This window comes from Dreissena polymorpha, chromosome 5 (assembly GCF_020536995.1).
Source record: "Dreissena polymorpha isolate Duluth1 chromosome 5, UMN_Dpol_1.0, whole genome shotgun sequence".
NCBI classification, from domain to species: Eukaryota; Metazoa; Mollusca; class Bivalvia; order Myida; family Dreissenidae; genus Dreissena; species Dreissena polymorpha.
Genome location: NC_068359.1, coordinates 112,528,298 through 112,548,666, shown reverse-complemented (window position 1 = coordinate 112,548,666; position 20,369 = coordinate 112,528,298). Strand labels below are relative to the sequence as shown.

Here is a 20,369-nt window from a genome sequence, read left to right as displayed (position 1 = left end):
GGAGCTTTGGGTCTGCATCGATCGACGTCTGACCGGTTAGGTCACCGGGGACCTGCCCGATCACCGGTCATTGGCCGGTCCGGTCACACCGGTCACCGGTCATTGACCGATCCGGTCAACAGTTACCGGTCAGAAGAAGAAGTCGTTCATCATCATCGGACTATTCTTCTTCTTCTTCGTCAAAAGACTCATCATCGTCAAAGAGCTGCCACCATCGATACTACAGGATAGACATCGGACACGCCTCTCCGTCATTGAGCGGTTTTCGGCGTCGATATGCTCGTAAGCGATCATGTCAACGCTTACGGAGTTGCTACTCTAGGAGACCTTATTTCCAGCGAAGCCGAATAAGGTCTCGGCATCGCAGGGATATGGGACATCGCCACTCCTCACGTTGGCGTTCACGTACCTACAGTTTATATCGACGGTCCCCATTTTTTTACTTTACGGAATATCATGTCTCCATTCCACGTGTGTTGGTTTCCTTATGGCAGCCATACATGATGCAGCCACTGAGCCGTAATTGTCTACGAACACTAGTTCGTTTAACTTTCAGGCTTGTGGATTAGGTCAGCACCACGGGTATCTTCTACGTTGACTAGTCTTGTACCCCCTGCTACTATACTATCGAATCCTCATACATTATGGATTCAGAATAATTTTGGAAATTTTGTGACTATCAATACTGATAATCGACCGTTGTTTTTCCGGTTTACATCATCAGTTAGATGACTTTGTGGATGGTCACTCTTCTTCAACAGAAATTTCCATTCTGACGCAGTCATATTATGACCGGTCCGGTATCCGAGCACCGGTCACCAGTCACCAGTCATATCACCGGTCACCGGTCAGAGCAAGTAGTCGTTCATCATCATCGGACTATTCATCCTGCTCTTCTTCGTCATCGATTGACTCATCGTCGTCTGCTTTAACAATGTCTCCTCGCCATCGGATTGGACATTTAGCACGCTCTTCTTTTCCTAGCAGTTCTCGGCATTGATGTCAGACCATAATGGATTCAACCATATTTCGGTCTTTAATCGGTAACGTCACCGGTCATAGTATTACTGGCTTGTTCAACTGGCAACAATAAACGGTCATTGACTGGTTCGGTCACCAGTTACCAATCACCGGGTATTACCCTGTGTTTTCATCGGTCACATTATATAGCTCCAAGAGTATCTTTTACATTACCTAGTGTTGTATACCCCTGGCTATGACTCCATCGAATCCAATACTTCATGGTTTCAAAAGTCTCCTGTGCCTTTTTATACTGATGTTCTACTGGTGACCGTTGGTTTCCAAGTCATCTCCGATGACTTGGTCTATGGTTGATTTTACTCCCCAGCTAATCCATTCTGGTGCTGGATAATGAATTACTTATGCTAGAAGATTATGAAATACCTCTATCTAGTAGTCCTACTCCTATCTTAGCCGGCTACATGCAGACCTCGGGTCTTGCAGATGGTTCTGCTGAAGCAGGCTCGGACTTTAACATTGAGGCTGAACATTACTTTTTGACCTCTAATAATCAGGTCTATAATTTATGAACGTTACCCTAGCAGGATTAGCAAGACTACGTTTCGTGTCGACTTCTAATTTTCTATTGCTTCTACGACAGTGCATGTTTTTAAGTTACTGGAATCAATAAATATCCTGCTCCATCGTCATTGAAAGTCCCTTAGGACCTGAATTAGCCTAAACCGCTTTATGGCGGTAAAAGCTACTAGTCCCTTGTACCTGACCCGACTAACAATTTGAATTTTTCCAAACTGTTGATTCAGATTTCTGACATTATCATAATTTCGCTTCCTATGCCACTTGTTTTCTACTACTATCTCAGTTATCTGCTCCATGTTGGAGAATTGACAACTGAGAGAGGACTGATACATAGAATTGCCTACAAGCTTGACCGCATTGCGGCCACAGCCTTGTGGGTGGCTTGGGAACTATAAAACTCAGATCTTAGATGCTAAGGATCTGGAGCGACCTCATCTTCTCTTTTCGTTTTCAAGATTCCCTTGTTAGAGAAAAGTTTATAAGAAAGAACAACTTTTCCCTTTTAAAGTTGTTCTTCTATTACAATTCTGGCCCTAATAGGCCTTCTTCATATAACTGGTCGTATTCCTATCGGAATTCGTCTGGTTAGGATTCTTGAAATAATGGGCTTAACCAAGCCAGATTTGAAGACTTCCAAGCCTTCTACCGGAAAGGTAGGACCTCCCTAAGGTTACTCCTAGGGTTTTCACTTTTTCTGCCACAACACCTCCGGCATCCGGAGGTACCAATTTCAGGATTTTTAAGTCACCTTTTATAAGTTAAAGAAAGACGCTACTGTAGATAGGTCATAGTCTTAAAAGTGTTCAAAACTTTCCTATTCTACCAACTTTCAAGTCTGATGGCAGTGGGAAAGTTCGGCTTGCCGTGATTTCTTTCCCCACCATCCTTGACTAATGGTTCCAGCCACTGGTCGGTATATTACCGGTCCGATCACCAGTTTTTTTCTACTGTGACGTCTTTTCTTACGTCCTATTCAGCTTTATTTGTAAGTTTGGTGGACTTGATCTCAGGATTATTCAATGACACAAATTTATTTCTTTTTGTCCTTACTTTCCCGCTATTCAGTGGTGCCTAGACTAAAAGATTATCTTGGCAGGAGTATAGCTTCTTCTACTACAATCTTCGTTACATCTTATACATATGCGAGCAGGGAAGGTTGGGAACGCTAACCTGGAACCACTCATCCTGATTTTCTCAAGTATGTAGTGAATATCACCAGCACATCAACGCCTTGAAAAGCGAGCATTCTTTTTAGCTGTATAGTGCTGTCGACTTTCCACTTATATGTAATTTTGCCTTTAAAGTAAGTCTCTTTTAAAAGAAAATACAGATAATATTTTTTCCAGATGGAGGCTTATTTATCATATCATATTTTGTTTATTTGCTGCTACCATAATTCGTTTTTATGACCCCGGATCGAATGATCGGAGGTGTATTGTTTTTGGCCTGTCTGTCTGTCTGTGTGTCTGTCCCTAAACTTTAACCTTGGTTATAACTTTTGCAATATTGAAGATAGCAACTTGATATTTGGCATGCATGTGTATCTTATGGAGCTGCACATTTTGAGTGGTAAACGGTCAAGGTAAAGGTCATCCTTCAAGGTCAAATGTCAAATATATGGCTTCAAAGCAGCGCAAAATGGGGCATTGTGTTTCTGACAAACACATCTCTTGTTGTTCATGAAGATGGAGCAGAGCATGACATATTTCTCACATGCAGTAATTAACAATTTTTGTAAGTTATGTGCCCATGCAATTCTCTATTGGAATGGCTTCTATGCTTGTAAAAAAAACAGTGTGGGTGCTTTTAAAAGTCTCTAAGCAGTCTCATGGACTTTAATGGATAATAACTGATTTCATGGTTACTTCAGTTCCTAGTGGCATAGTTTCCAACGTCGAAGTGTCTGAGATCAGTGCCTCATCAGCTCGTCTGACATGGACTTGGGACAAGGTCTGGATGGAGGAGTCAGGGGCCATCAATCAGATACACGGAGAGTTCCGAGGGTTCAGGGTAAGTCATAGACTGGCTTGAAGTCTTCTTTTATCATACCACCGCATTGATATCTGCCTGATATAACGTTGCCTGATATACATTTTTATATCATGGTCAACAGGAAGTTCTTATATCAGTCATGTGTGGAGGGTGGTCATATTACTCGGAATAAACTATAAAGTACTCATTTATAGTCAAATCGAATCAGATACAACAAAACAAACAATTTGATACCAAGATGTAATATATTTAAAACACAAAATGCAACACAAACAGCAAAAACATTTTTTACAAATTTTAAGCTCGCGTGTTCATGACGTCATTATTAACACGTCAAACAACAATAGTATAACTATTTCCCGCTAAACCTGCAGCTTTTTAGCGATTTTTTATTATTTCTTTAAAATCGGGGACGTAGGGGTATGATAAACAGAAAAAACAGGTTACTGCCTGATCTTTTTATAATATAGCAGTTTCGGCATGTATAAGATAACGGCTCGGCAAGCCTCGCCGTTTTTTTTAGCTCATCTATTTTTTGAAAAAAAAATATGAGCTATTGTCATCACCTTGGCATCGGCGTTGGCGTCCGGTTAAGTTTTGCGTTTAGGTACACTTTTCTCATAAAGTAGCAATGCTATTACATTCAAACTTGGTACACTTACTTACTATCATGAGGGGACTGGGCAGGCAAAGTTAGATAATTCTGGCTTGCATTTTGACAGAATTATGTGCCCTTTTTATGCTTAGAAAATCGAAAATGTTGTGTTTAGGTCCATTTTACTCCTTCAGTATCAAACTATTGCTTTCATACTTGCAACACTTACTAACTATCATAAGGGGACTGTGCAGGTAAAGTTAGGTAACTCTGACTGGCATTATGACAGAATTATGTGCCCTTTTTATACTTAGAAAATTGAAAATCTGGTAAAGTTTTGTGTTTAGACCCACTTTTTTCCTGAAGTATCAAAGCCATTGGTTTCATACTTGCAACACTTACTAACTATCGTAAGGGGACTGTGCAGGCAAAGTTATGTAACTCTGACTGGCATTTTGACGGAATTATGGGCCCTTTATACTTGAAAATTTGGTTAAGTTTTGTGTTTTGGTCCACTTTACCCCGAAAGTTTCATAGATATTGCTTTCATATTTGGAACACTCGCATATCATAAGGGGACAGTAAAGGACAAGTTGCATAACTCTGGTTGTCATTTTTACCGAATTATGGCCCTTTTTTTCCTTTGTAACTTTGAATATATGGGTACATTTTGTGTTTAGATTCACTTTACTTCTAAAGTATCAAGGCTATTGCTTTTATACTTTAAATACTTTTATGCTATCATGAGGGTACTGTACCTGGCAAGTTGAATTTTACCTTGACCTTTGAATGACCTTGACTCTCAAGGTCAAATCATTAAAGTTTGCTAAAATTGCCATAACTTCTTTATTTATGATTAGATTCGATTGATACTTTGACAAAACAACTCTTACCTGACATTCAACAATTGACTCCGACCAAACCATCCGCCACGCCCCCCCCCCCCGAATCCCCCCCCCCCGAATTCCCCCCTCAATCCCCCCCCATTATTTTTTTAAATTAAAGATCATCTTATATATGACCACCACACCCTCACATTATACCCCCCCACCCCCATCCCAAAAAAATATTTCTTATGCCCTCGGTAGTGTGGCATATAGCAGTTGAACTGTCCGTCAGTATGTCAGTCAGTCTGTCTGTCAGTCCGAAAAAAACTTTAACATTGGCCATAACTTTTTCACTTTTTAAGATAGCAACTTGATATTTGGCATGCATGTGTATCTCATGGAGCTGCACATTTTGAGTGGTGAAAGGTCAAGGTCATCCTTCAAGGTCAAATGTCAAATTTATTGTGTCTGTCCGTCAGAAAACTTTAACATTGGCCATAACTTTTTCAATATTGAAGATAGCAACTTGATATTTGGCATGCATGTGTACCTCATGGAGCTGAACATTTTGAGTAGTGAAAGGTGAAGGTGAAGGTCATCCTTCAAGGTCAAATGTCAAATATATGGTGTCTGTCCGTCCGAAAACTTTTAACATTGGCCATAACTTGTTTAATATTGAAGATAGCAACTTGATATTTGGCATGCATGTGTATCTCATGAAGCTGCACATTTTGAGTGGTGGAAGTTCAAGGTCAAGGTCATCCTTCAAGGTAAAAAACAAATCAAAGCGGCGTTCTCATGAAGCTGCACATTTTGAGTGGTGGAAATTCAAGGTCATTCTTCAAGGCCAAGGTCATCCTTCAAGGTCAAAGGTCAAAAAAAAAAAAAAAAATTCAAAGCGGCATTATCATGAAGCTACACATTTTAAGAGATGGAAGTTCAATGTCAAAGTCATTCTTCAAGGTCAAGGTCATCCTTCAAGGTCTAAAGTAAAAAAAAATAAAGCGACGTTATCATGAAGCTGCACATTTTTAGTGGTATAGGTTCAAGGTCAAGGTCATCCTTCAAGGTCAAGGTCATCCTTCAAGGTTAAAGGTAAAACAAAATATAAAAACATCAAAGCGGAGTTATCATGAAGCTGCACATTTTGAGTGGTGGAAGTTCAAGGTCAAAGTCATCCTTCAAGGTCAATTTTTTTTAATTCAAAGCGGCGTTTTCACGTAGCTGCACATTTTGAGTGGTTGAAGTTCAAGGTCAAGGTCATCCTTCAAGGTCAAGGTCATCCTTCAAGCTCAAAGGTCAAAAAAATAAAATAATTCAAAGCGGCGTTCTCATGAAGCTGCACATTTTGAGTGGTGGAAGTTCAAGGTCAAGATCATTCTTCAAGGTCTAGGTCATCCTTCAATGCCCAAGGTAAAAAAATAATAATTTCAAAGCGGCGTTATCATGAAGTTGTACATTTTGAGTGGTGAAAGTTCAAGGTCATCCTTCAAGGTAAAGGTCATCCTTCCATGTGAAAGGTCAAAAAAATAATAATTCAAAACGGCCTTTTCATAAAGCTGCAAATTTTGAGTGGTGGAAGTTCAAGGTCAAGGTCATCCATCAAGGTCAAAGGTAAAAAAATTAAAAATAATAATTTCAAAGCGGCGCAATAGGGGTCATTGTGTTTCTGACAAACACATCTCTTGTTTTTTTTAATTATGGTTAAAAACACACAAATAATAATTTTTATTATTTTATTTTTGAAATACCGTTCAACCATCCAACCCAAGAATCCCCCCCCCCTAATTTTTTTTTCATTTTTTGAATATAATGTAATAAATGACCACACCCCCACACTATACACCCCTCTCCACTCCACCCCTCCATCCTTTGTGATTGAAATTGAGATAGGTCCCTACACCTTTAAAAAGAAAAATAGATGAGCGGTCTGCACCCGCAAGGCGGTGCTCTTGTTATCCTAAGCCTCGCTTGATATATTACAAAAAATATCAGGCAGTAACCTGTTATTCTCTATATATAAACCAATATGGAGAAATTAAAAATAGTTTTTGTCACATGCCTTATCAATTTTTGTTAATATATCTATCGCCAATCATCATAGGGACATAGAAGGTAAAGGTGTCTGTGTGTGTGTCTGCATGTATAACTTCATCTCTCTCTTCTGTTCACAACTCCTATTACATTTAGCTTAGGTTTTGTTTCCTTCTCTATATTACATTCCACTTGCTTCAATCTTTAACAGAATTATCTAGTGCTGGTGTGCATATAGCCCCGGTTTCATGAGTGCGTTCTTTTTAAAGGAGTTTTTTTCGTTGGTAAAAAATAACATAATGAAGCAACAACGTTAGGAATAACCTTTACAAACAATGACAATGAAACAATTCTAAAAACATATTGCCTAAATTGCAAACAAATTAAAATTGTTTAAAATCATGGCAGCTTCGTACACTAACACTAATAGGAAAAAATACCGTGTTGTAAACGTTTGCACTCCCTTAATTAATTTATACACTAACAGTTCTCCCAAACCCACCAAATGATATTATTGAAGATATGAAATCAAAAATATTTAATTTCATATGGGATGGTAAACCTGATAAAATTAAGCGAACTCAATTAATTCAATCAGTAGAATATGGAGGTATCAGACTAACGTTCATAGATTCCTGAATGCAATCAAATGCAGTTGGGTTAAAAGATATTTAGATAATACCAATACGAGTAAATGGAAATTGTTCTACCAGAAAATTATAAATACATGGTGACTCCTTACTTTTTGAATGTAATATCGACAATAATATGTTAGATGAAATTTCAACCAAAAACATATTTCTATCGAATGTTCTATCGGCATGGTGTAAAGTTACTCATAATTTAGAAACCAAAAGATACAGTAAAATCATTTTATGGGACAATAAAGCCATAACTACTAACAATAAAAAGGTTTTCTATAAACATTGGTTTAAACGAAATATAAAATATGTAGATCAATTGTACGACTACAGAATAAACGACGTCTATTCTTTTGATAACTTATGCTACATATTCGGAATACCTACAAGTAATTTCCTGATGTACTACACATTGATCAAAAGTAAACCCGTACATATTAAAGCTGCTACCAATACAAATAACACACCATGTACTCAAAAAACTTTCGCAGAAAAAAATAATTGCAAAACAAAACAAAACGAACAAAATATTTTACACACTTCAAATTAAAAACCCTGCTGATATATCTTAAGCACAAACTAAATGTCAAAACCTTCTTGGAGAAAAAGAATTTAATTGCGAACAAATATTTGACATGCCATATAAATCAACTACTGATAGCACACTGAGAAATTTTCAATATAAATACATCCAGAGAATCATACCTACAAAGTAATTTCTTTGTAAGTGCAACCTATCCAACACAAGTCTATGTGATATGTGTAGTGAACATATTGAAACAAAACAACACCTTTTCTGGGAGTGTAAACATATTCAATCTCTATGGAATCAATTGACAACCTTTCTAGAGAAACAACAATGAAATATCAAACTATCTCTCTTAGACATCAGTTAAGGGGTAAATACCTTCAAAAAACAAGAGGTTAATAACGTTGAGAATTACATCATTATATATCAATGAAATATTTTATATTGAGCATGAAATATAGAAAACAAACACCTATAATGAACTGTTTTATCATTTCTTTTTAAACTGAAGATTCAAATTGAAAAAGAAATAGTCCTTAACAATGATACACTTCATATATTTGAACAAAAGTGGAAACACATTAAACTTACATAAACAAGTCCAGTATGCTTTCTACTTACTTTATGCAACTCGTCCTTATTCATACTTATTCTGTTGTTTTTCTTTATTAAAAAAACAACCATAGAATACAATACATATTAAACTTTTGTTTTAATCAAAAGGAAACCACAAGGTCAGAAAAGTATATATTAGCATATCTTGTATAACATGTTTGAACATTATTGCTGCTACATGGTATCACTTTGTTTTATGATCATAAACATGTATACATTGTATGTCTTATATTGAATAAAAAAAATAACATAATGCCTAGGCAGTTTTTAGTTTAGTTGTAAAAAATTTATTCGCAAACCCTGTTGACATCAAGGCACTTGTGGCTAGGGAAACAGTGTCTATGACAGCTTTATGGTTGAAGGAAAGTACCACTGGTACATAAGTGTTCATAACTGTTTGTATCAACCCATTAGAAAGATTTAGAAAGGATAACAGGAAATTAAGAACAGGAAAATACTCCTATTCTAGTGAGATCTCTTGATACGCTTTATTAAATTTCTCCATAGTTTCTGATTAAAAGCAAGTGTGTGTCATTGTTAAATACTGGTAAACTGGTCTTTCCAGTTTGATGCAAATGAAGAGCAATCCTTAAACTTTTAATGATGTTTATGTCCCCCAGTCTATACTGGAGGACATATTGTTTTGCCCTGTCTGTTTGTTGATTCGTTGCTATGTTGGTTTGCGTCAAACTTTAACATTGGCCATAACTTTTGCAATAGTGAAGATAACAACTTGATATTTGGCATGCATGTGTATCTTATGGAACTGCACATTTTGAGTGGTGAAAGGTCAAGGTCATCTATCAAGGTCTAAGCTCAAGATCAAAGGTCAAATGTTGCAAAATTGAAGATAGTAATTTGATATTTGGCATGCATGTGTATTTCATGGAGCTACACTTTTGAGTGGTGAAAGGTCAAGGTCATCCTTCAGGGTCAACGGTCAAATGTATGGGGGGACATTGTGTTTCACAAACACATTATGTTTCCATTTAACATACAATGCAAAGAATTTGTAAAACGCTGCAAGATGAAAATATAGAGCATTTCTTAAAGCTTGCATAACTTGAAATGTAACAGATTGGGTTTTGGCGTGCTGAAGAGAAGGCGTCGACATTCATTGAAGTAGAAGTGCCTTATAGAGAAGTCTTACCAAAAGAAGTGCCCTCCGGAACTCTGACAGTGAAATCATCATATCTACTTACTGGACTAACACCGTACTCGACCATTCAACTGCAGATTCGCCTGGCCAACAATTTCTATGTGGGACCCCCTAGTCCTCATATAGTATTCCAGACGTTTGAAGGAGGTATCTGATAAAATATTTTGATTTAATGCCATATTTATTTTACAGGCTTTTAGAAATTTGTTAGTTAATAAGCCTTTTCTCTAACTAATATACACATTTCGTAGATGAATGCACTTATTTTTCCACAATTTTACTTTGAAAAGTTTCCAATTATTGTAATAGAGACCAATTTTAATTTTTGATGCTAGCAATAACAATACATTTATATTTGTACACCTGTTTTAAAAAAAACAGGTCTGTTATTTGAACACCTGCAGCAGACGGTAGGTTTCAGGTAAATGATGTTTGCTCTGAACTCAAAGACTTTGATTCAAATCATCATAAATATTGGTGATAATTTTTGATGGACATATTATCTCAGCCAGGTTAAAAAGACCCAGCAAGATCCTTTGAAATATTTCTGACTTATGTCCCTTGAATTATCATGAAAATAAAAAAAAAAATCTTGTCCTCTTTTTAACTCAAAACAGTTTAAATCGGGTAATCATGAAACCTTGAATATAATGTTTACAGTTATAATATCTGGTTTGATAACCAGCCAGATTTCATGAAACACTTGTGGCCCTTGAATTATTTAAAAAAAAATAATCTTGTCGGATCTCATATTCAAACAGTTTCAATCGGATCCTCCTGAAACTTTTGTTTGGCATAATAGCTCAGCCGAGTTTGATTTTCTGCCAGATTGCATATCTTCTGAATATTTTGCCCATGAATTATATAACAGGTCAAAATTTTCCGCTTCAGCTTAAACAGTTGAAACATGATCATCATGAAACTTGGAGAAAATGTTTGGGGGCATATAATCTTGCCTCAGTTTGATAACCAGCCAAATTGCCTGAAGCACATTAGTATCCATAAATCCGACATTTCCCAATTAATGCTGTTTGTTCTCTTAGCCTTATCAAATTCATGTATAATCATCAATTTTGAACAGCGTAATATAGACCTAAAAAGATGGGAAGTAGGAACTGTTGTTGACGCCAGCATATAATCTGCCTTGCATTATATTGATGCAAATGTATATCATAAGTAAACCTCCACAGTATATGAATACATATTAATGTATTATTTGATGGTATTGTTTGCAAAGCTCTGGATTATAATATTTATTTAAAGAGAGAAATTTCACAAAAAATGCCAAACATAATAAATCTTACATTACTTTAGCCTTAAAATGTGATTTTGACTGGATTTCCTGCTTTTCAAATGAGCTTTGTTTTGAGAAAAACTGGGTTAACTTCAATTAACTCAGTCTGCACAGGCTGATTATTGACAACAATTTCCAATTGAATGTAATTTATTTATTTCAAGGGAATCTTTTTGTATACAAAAAAATCCAGTTTAAGCGGAAAATGTCATACCTGATTAGCCTGTGCAGACTGCACTGGCTTTTCATGGACGACACTTTACACACGTGCATTAAGCCCTCATTTTCCGGGCGAAAATTAAATCGTTTTGGTCCCTTAAGTAACAAGGTGAGCACCAATGATTTTGTTGCAGTACCTGGTCCAGTGCTTGGCCTGGAGGCGCGGGTTACAAGCAGTAACTCGTTCACCCTGGTGTGGAGGCCGCCTGAGCGTGCAGACCGCAATGGAGTCATAGTTGCCTATGACATTGCCTATCAGACAGGTGCAGTATGGACTATTATTAGATCAGACTAGATAGGATGTATTCTGTTATTTTAAGGTCTAACCAAATGTTTACCTGGTTACCAAATTTTCACAGTATTTAGGTCAGAATAAAAGCTTTGGAAAAAAGAGCATGAATTGATAAAGGCATTTACAAAAAAAATGAAGGAATTTGTCATCGATTTGTTCAAAATATAAGTAATTATCTGTACCAAAATATTAAATCAATTGTAATAAATTAAATCTAAAAAGTCTGTCCCTAAAATATGGAAGAAGTCACTTCTGTAGTATGTAAAATGACTGTGCTCCCCAATTTATTATTGTCCGCAAACATATTTAGGTTCTTAAATTAGTATCTAGTTATGTTGCAAAAATCAATCAAAGCTGAAAGTAATATAGAAATGCAACAATAAATATTTATGATGAGTGCATGTAAATAGTTCAGCTGACTTAAGACAACATGTATGTGATTCTTTTGTTTGTGTCATGATGTCAGCAGTGGGGTCAACGTCTGGAACATAACTTTTGGACTATGTTGATTGATAGGAAGTCCTTTGCACAAAAAATGTTATTGACCTTTGTTTATTTTCATGATTAATTTGTAATCTTGGCATAATTCTTGTGCTTACTAATGTGCAAGGCGTGCTTTGTGACACACTGAGTATCAGCCATTTTCACAGAAAACAATCTTGTTTCAGACAATCTGTCTTTCTGAGTTCTAAATATTGTAAAATATTATAATTCAAATTATTCTTGCAGCTGGGTATTTGGTCCTTTTTGTAATATTCAGTACAAATTAAACCATTTTTATATATGCATTTTTTTTGGTATTAAATTATGGAAAAACAAATCAAAAAGCAGCAAGTTGTTTTTGTTTAAAAATACCCATTTACAAAAAAAAGTCAGAGACCAGAATACAGCAAAGCTAAATATAGTCGTGATTGCAAATCCATACAAGTTTCATATCATGTTTGATTTAAAGAACATTTTACTGCAACCGTATATCTCATGATTATCAATTTATTGTTGTTCTGATGCATAGTTATTAAGTTGATCGGGTTGAAAAAAACTCATGGTTCAATTCCTATGCATCAGAAATCCCCATCACTGTAAATAGGCGGATTAACAAGGATGACTTGAACATTGTTTGAGCTATGTTCTGGGGAAACTGGGCTTAATGAAAGTGCATAAAGTCGTCCCAGTCGAGTGGTCATCAAACGTTGTGCGAACGTTGCTGCAACGTATATGTAGGTCGCAACGTCGGCAACCATTACCGAACGTTGCCACAACGTTGCATACAAAACATTACCCGGACGTTTTCATTAAACGTTGCAGTTTGGTTGTCACAATTGTGTATATGAAAATTTTCCCGACTTTTTTTTCCAACGTTGATTCAACACTTTTTTCCAACGTTGCTGCAACGTTGTCTTTATGTTGCATTCGAACGTTGCAGTTTGGTTGTACCAATGGTCTATATGAAAGTTTTACCGACGTTTTTTCCAAAGTTGCTGCAACGTTTTTTTCCAACGTTGCTGCAACGTTGTATTTAGGTTGCATTCAAACGTTGCAGTTTGGTTGTCAAAATATCCAACGCTGCTGCAACGTTGTATTTAGGTTGCATGCATTCGAACGTTGCAGTTAGGTTGTACCAATGGTCAATATGAAAGTTTTCCTGACGTTTTTTTTTCCAACGTTGCTGCAATGTTGTCTTTAGGTTGCATTCAAACGTAGTATTTCTTTTTTTAAATAGTTAAAAAAAAATAAACAAACTATTAACTGCCAACCGCTCTTTCGAGTATTATCGGCAGATATGCACACTGTCGAGTCCGTTCCCTAGGAAGAACCAGTACTTGGTGTCTACAAAGGGGATAATGATTCGCTCCCCGAGTAGGAATCGTACTTTATAATAATACAGTTCATGCATATGATGTCTTGTTCATTTTAGAAATTAAACAGTTGCTTAAACTTTACGATGCTAAATATAAACTTTAACTCAAAATCTCCCGATAAAATATATTGCTTAAGTTGTGTTATGCATTAAAATGGTAGAATCTAGTTTCAAAGTTTCAACCCAAAATTAATAGTCAACATTTTTGTCTGTAACATTCAACATTCGCCGTGGTGTAGTGGATGAGGTATCTGCCTATTGATCGGGAGTTGGTGGGTTCGATTCCCACTCGGGTAGCGTTTCAGGTAACTTTCTCAAGACATCAAATAATGGTTGTTTGTATGAAACGAACTCGATAATGTTCCATAACTGCCGATAATAATCGAAACAACGGTTGGCAGTAAATAGTTTTAAATGTTTATATTATTAAAAAAATAGAATTTAAAAATACTGCGTTTTAATGCGACCTAAATACAATGTTGCAGCACAACGTTTGGGAAAACGTTGCAACAACGTTTGGACAAAACGTTGGGAAAACTTTCATTTAGACCCTTCGTACAACCAAACTGCAACGTTCGAATGCAACCTAAATACAACGTTGCAGCAACATTGGATGCCCACTGGGAGATAACCCTGCGGAGTATGCACAGGCTAATATGTGACAACTCGTTTTGCCTTAACTGAATTTTCACTTACAAGAGACTTCCTTTAAACAAAATATACCATTAAAGTAGAAAGTGTTGTCCCTGATAAGCCTTTGTGGATAGCACAGTCTTATATGGAACAACACTTTATGCACATGCATTATGTCTAGTTTTACCAAAACATGGCTCATTGCTTTAAGTTATTGGTCTGGAACTGGGATTGTTCCATGACCGTGACGTTCAGATCGACGACCCGAACGCTGTGAGTGGTGTCCTTAGTGGGCTGCTGCCAAACACCAAGTATCGCATATACGTCTTCGCCAGGACCAAGCTCGGGCGTGGGGAAGAGGCATTTATCGAGGTGCGAACCACAGAGAAAGCTGGTGTGTGCATTTCTAGTCTCATTATAGGGGAATCAGAAACACCCATGTGTAAGGTTATGTCAGAATCGTAATAATTTACAAATATAACCCATATACGGCCGATACAATGATGACATTAAACTACTGTTTACCATGTGTTCTTTGAAATTAAACTGAAATTACTACAGGAACATTATTTGATTGTTCATTTTAGTTATGGAATATGTTATTCATATGTTTCTTCGGGTATAGCATAAATAAATTGGCTAAATACTGATGGAAGCTGACCTCGTCCATATAAATAGAAAGTGGTTTTAATAGTTTAAGAATATACTGGGTTACTGATGAAATCTGTATCGTTTTTATTGTAGCTATTGGTGTACCTCAGTTTGATATTAGAAACATAACAGAGACAACATTGAATGTGACCTGGGCACCCGATGCTTACTTTGGACTGCACATCGTTCACTATGTGGAATTCAGGATCGATGGTAGGCGTTACTTTGAGCATTTTAAGCGTTTTATAGGGATAATACACGTTTTCGAGGGCATGATCATCTGCGTGTGCAGCACGAGGGTAGGAACTGATTTTGAGAGCGCCATCAGATGATCATGTCCGAGAAAATGTGTATTTTCGCTATTATTGCATAAACAAATCCCACATACCAAAATAAATAAAATTACATTGAAAACAATATGTTCAATCGACATCGACAAAATATTTCGATTATTTCAATACAGTTCAAGGTTGTGTTTTACATATACCTCACTCGGACATCATCCGAAATGACGAGGCTTTACCTTCGGATAGGCAGTTTTCGATGTAAAATGTGTTTAAACAGTCGATTAGTGCAAAGTTGAAATGCAGCCGCGCAAAGTAAAAAATGAGGAATTATTTTGGAATTTACATCAGGAGCGTTAAAGGTACATAAACACTTACATTTACAGCATAGTCTTTTGAAAATGTTGAGTAAATAACTTTAACTTATTGACGTTGCCAATAAAATAAAGCTGTTGTCAAGAGAGTGCAGATGGTATAACTTGAAAAGTGGATTGAAATAGTCATAGCCATTATCCCTGTATGCATGAGGAAACTGGTGCTTATTCAGTTCCCCATTTATGATTGGAAAGTCGTCGAAGGCTGGAGAAGGGAAGTAACTGCGCGTGGACCAGATTATGGATATGAAAAACACATAACAGGGCTTGAACGTCACGTGAATCGCATTGTTAATACACGATTTCTCCTGTTCAAGCCCTCCTTTTGCCAAGTTTCTGCACCCCGCCAGAGGGCATTATAGATAGAGTTTATGCAATAATATATGATTACTGTCACTGTCTAAGGATTACAAGGGCACCTGACTTTCATTATCAACAAGTCCATTTGCATTTGAGGTGTCTTCAGTTGCATTAATGTGGATATATACTTTTTTATAAGTATTAAGTTTTAATGTTAAATATATTTTTTATCAATATTTGTATTTTACAGAACTTTCCCTGATTTGCTGGGACTGAGAGATAGATTCTCTTGGAGTGTTCACAAGATAACAGAGTACTGGTTGTTCCCAGGAAACAACTCAATAGTGTCATTTAAGCCCAAGGATCCAATATAATTTAGCTAAATAAATAGATTAAAACTAAAGTCACTGTTTATAAAATTAGAAATATACAATGTAGATCTATATATTATTCTAACACTACACGTGAATTGTTTTCTATAGACAAAGAAGGAAATCAGGTGTGGGTTATTCTGCAATAATTATGGGCGGAGCTTAATGTTTCGAAAATAGTTCAGAATAAATAAAGAAAATTGTGCAGTAAAATGCACGTGCTACAAACCCGTTCTAAAAGAAATTTAATAAATGTAGCATGTATATACATGTAATGAAACAACAAATTGTATATTTGGTGATAAGTGGCATAACCACGCCTTCAAAGAATGTTATTTGTTTGGAAACGTTATTAAGAAAACATTAATAGCATGTCAGCATTTCGGTAGCATCAATAAACGTGACGTCATTTAGTTTCTACGATTTTTGTTCGCAATGAAAGTGACGTCATTTGCAACATACTTATGAATGAAAACGACGTCATTATGTTTGTACAATTCAATGACGTCACTAGATAGTGAATTTTGTACTAAGAAAGGCGGAGTATTGAAAAATATAGTTCACGTCCAAAAGCTTGAAGCAAATCAATCAGAATCGTGTAAGAATCGAAATAATTATTTTCTATGATGGTTTGTTGTCGAATAACCCACAGCAAGGAGTATAGATGTATGTTATCAAATCACTCATGCTTCGCACTCGTGATTTAATTCCTACGCATCTGAACTACTTACTGTGGGTTATTCGACAATAAACCATTATAGAAAAATATTATTTCTTAAATATATCAATTACTTGATAGTGACAATTTTCTGGAACCACCGGTCCGAACTGCATTCCAAGCAATAGTGACGCGATCAACTTTATGCATTTGTACCTTTTTTTCAATTCGAAACAGAACTGTTTTAGAAGGAATGGACGTGTTATAAATATTTTATATTACTGTACTTTGAGAATTTCCATACAAAGTGTGAAGTGTGAACTGTTAGTTTCTAAAAAAACTTGTAAATCATTACAAACATGTCTCAAAATGAATAATGCTGCAAGTGTGAAGCTTCAGGAGGCTATTGTTATTGCGCCTTACTCTGATGAAATGGTGTTAAATGTGCATAGTGTGGTCCCAAAATAACCTGTAAAGTCTGGCGACAGCATCGGCTAATCTGAGATGACAATTAACACACAAGCATTAAGCTCCTTTTACCCAGAATGTGACTCCTATATTTTTTCACCTGCACTGCTGTCATATAAATTTGCAAAACTGCAACAGGTTCTACCGCCTGGATGCGGTCCACTGACGAGGTTATGTTGAACCATAAAGTGATCACTGACCTGGAACGGGGCACCTACTATGAGGTGCGTGTGGTTGCCCTTGACAACTTGTACCGAGCCAACAGTGAAACCAAGGTGGTCAGGACATTTGGCTTTGGTAAGTATGTTGAGGGTCATAATGATTTGTGCTGTGTCATGCAGGGGGTATACGGCTCATCATGGACTGTCTTTCTGTCAGTTGTAGAGGTGGGCGGGTATACATGTACACATGTACTTGGTAAACCCTTTACCACTTAAGAGATGAATTTTTACGCATTTGTAGTTCCATAGAAAGCTGTATTTAATTAAATACCTTTGTTAATAAATCTGTTACTAAGTAAATAATTTAAAATTTTAAAGGCTTCATTTCCATCCCTTGGATACTGATGAGCAGCAAACAGCATAAAACCTGAACAGACTGCGAGTTACTCGCAGGCTGTTCTGGTTGTATTATGGTTGCAAAAGCCATTTTCACTTATTATGGTATTTTCTAATTGGTATACTTGCTTAATCATGTTGTATGTATCTGTCCTAGAGGGGTGGTTGGGATGGTATACCGGGTTAGCCATGAACTGTCATTGGTTTGTCCTTTGTTGGTTAGACGCATACTTGTCCAACTAAGTTCTCCTGCACATTTCAATGAATACATTCAAACTGGCCAGCATTAGTTTTACATTACATGAAGTTGTATTTTCATGTCCCGGATTGAAAGATCGGGGGCATATTGTTTGTGGGCTGTCTGTCATTTATTCATTCATTGTGTGTGTCCCAAAACTTGAACCTTGGTTAAAGTTTTGCAATAACTTTTGCATTATTGAAGATTGATATTTGGCATGCATGTGTATCTCATGGAGCTGCACATTTTAAGTGGTGAAAGGTCAAGTTCATCCTTTAAGATCAAGGGTCAAATATATGGCCTCACAGCGGCGCAATAGGGGACATTGTGTTTCTGACAAACACATCTCTTGTTGAAATTTGTATTATCCTCTTTTAATGCTCCCAGTAGGGAGGCATATAGCAGTCCGTCCATCTTTCTGTCCATCTGGCATTCCTTTTTCCTGACTTTTTTTCCTAAATTATTGGCCTTGGATTTCGATATTTTTTCTATAATACCAGTTTTCTGGAGTTGTTTTTTATACCCCCTTTCGAAGAAAAGGGGGTATATAGTTTAAGCACTGTCCGTCTGTCTGTAAGTCTGCCAGTCTGTCTGTCAGCCTGTCACACTTTTCGTGTCCGCTCTCTAATTCAAATAGTTTTAATCCGATCTTAACGAAACTTGGTCAGAAGCTGTATCTAGACAATATCTAGGTCAAGTTAGAATATGGGTCATGCCAGGTCAAAAACTAGGTCACGGGGTCGAAAAAAACGAATCCAAGGGAAGTAATAAGCTTTAAATGGACATAATTATCTCACCTGCCAAATTATTTATTTTTGTTAAATAAATCAAAGCGGCGCAGTAGGGTGCATTGTGTTTCTGACAAACACATCGTGGTAAAAAGTCAAGGTCATCCTTCAAGGTCTAAGGTAAAAAATACAAATCCAAGGGAAGTCATAAGCTTTAAAGGGAGATAACTATTCAATATTGAACATAGCAACTTGATATTTGGCATGCATGTGTATCTCATGGAGCTGCACATTTTGAGTGGTGAATCTACAGTTACGGTAGTGGCTTTTAATTATTTGCTACTTAAAATAGAGAGTTGTTAGAAACAATTATTTTCAAGGGAAGTAATTTATATAATTTTAAATCTCAGATTATATATTTCCTTACCAAGAATATAAGTTCTTTTCATAGTTTATGTACAGATTTTTTTATTTTGATTATTTATAACCCAAATGATTGAGTTGTCAAAGTTTTTTAATGATATAATTATCATTTCTTTCCTGTACTAATTTGTGACTGGTAGGGTTCATTACATACCTGTGGACTTATGTCCATAGATACATGATGAAAACTGGCTATGATCTCTTTGATAAACCACAGGCCTTGGTTGTCAGTGATGTCTGACAAAAATGACCGTCTTTAGACCCTCCCTCCCCGGTTGGATTGGACAAAATCCAAGGGAAGTAATACGCTTTAAAGGGAGATGATTTCTATACCTGCCAAGTGATAAATAGAAATGTTATTTCAAAGCGGCGCAGTAGGGGGCATTGTGTTTCTGACGAACACATATCTTAGTAGCTCGACTATTATATATGAAATATATATAGTGGAGCTATCCTACTCACCCCGGCGTCGGCGTCCCCGTTCCCATGAGCGTTGGAATTTTAAAGTGTGCGTATTACCTCAAATATTTCCTATGTCCTTTAACATATTGGTTTTCTATTTTGCCTGCTTCTTTACCAATATGACCCCAATCTATAAACAATAGCAGACAACTGTATCAAGCATTTTGTAAGAATTATGGCTCTTTTTTCTTTTAGAATATGCATAATATTGATAAATCTATGTTAAAGTTTGCGGACCACCTCAAATATTTTCTATGTGCTTTGATATATTGCTTTTATATTTTGCATACTTCTTTACCAACATGAACCCAATCTATAAACAAGAGCTGACAATTATATCAAGCATTTTGTAAAAATTATGGCTCTTTTTTCACTTAGCATATGCATATTATTAATAATTCTATGTTAAAGTCTGCGGACCACCTCAAATATTTTCTATGTCCTTGGACATATTGCTTTTATATTTTGAATACTTCTTTACCAACATGACTCCAATCTATTAACAAGAGCAGACAACTGTATCAAGCATTTTGTAAGAATTATGGCCTTTTTTAGCTCGACTATTATATATAAAATATATATAGTGGAGCTATCCTACTCACCCCGG

The 20,369-nt window shown here is 36.4% G+C and overlaps 2 protein-coding genes across 3 annotated transcripts in view; both read left to right on the top strand.

The window, feature by feature from the left end:
• The window catches only part of LOC127880903 (E3 ubiquitin/ISG15 ligase TRIM25-like), a 285,579-nt gene that overhangs the window by 127,653 nt on the left and 137,557 nt on the right, over window positions 1-20,369 (top strand). The window lies entirely within an intron of this gene.
• The window catches only part of LOC127880899 (neuroglian-like), a 136,238-nt gene that overhangs the window by 23,225 nt on the left and 92,644 nt on the right, over window positions 1-20,369 (top strand). The window contains exon 16 of the mRNA XM_052428385.1: window positions 3,431-3,570. Within this exon, the coding sequence (XP_052284345.1) occupies window positions 3,431-3,570 (140 nt within the window). The remainder of the gene's footprint in view (window positions 1-3,430; window positions 3,571-20,369) is intronic.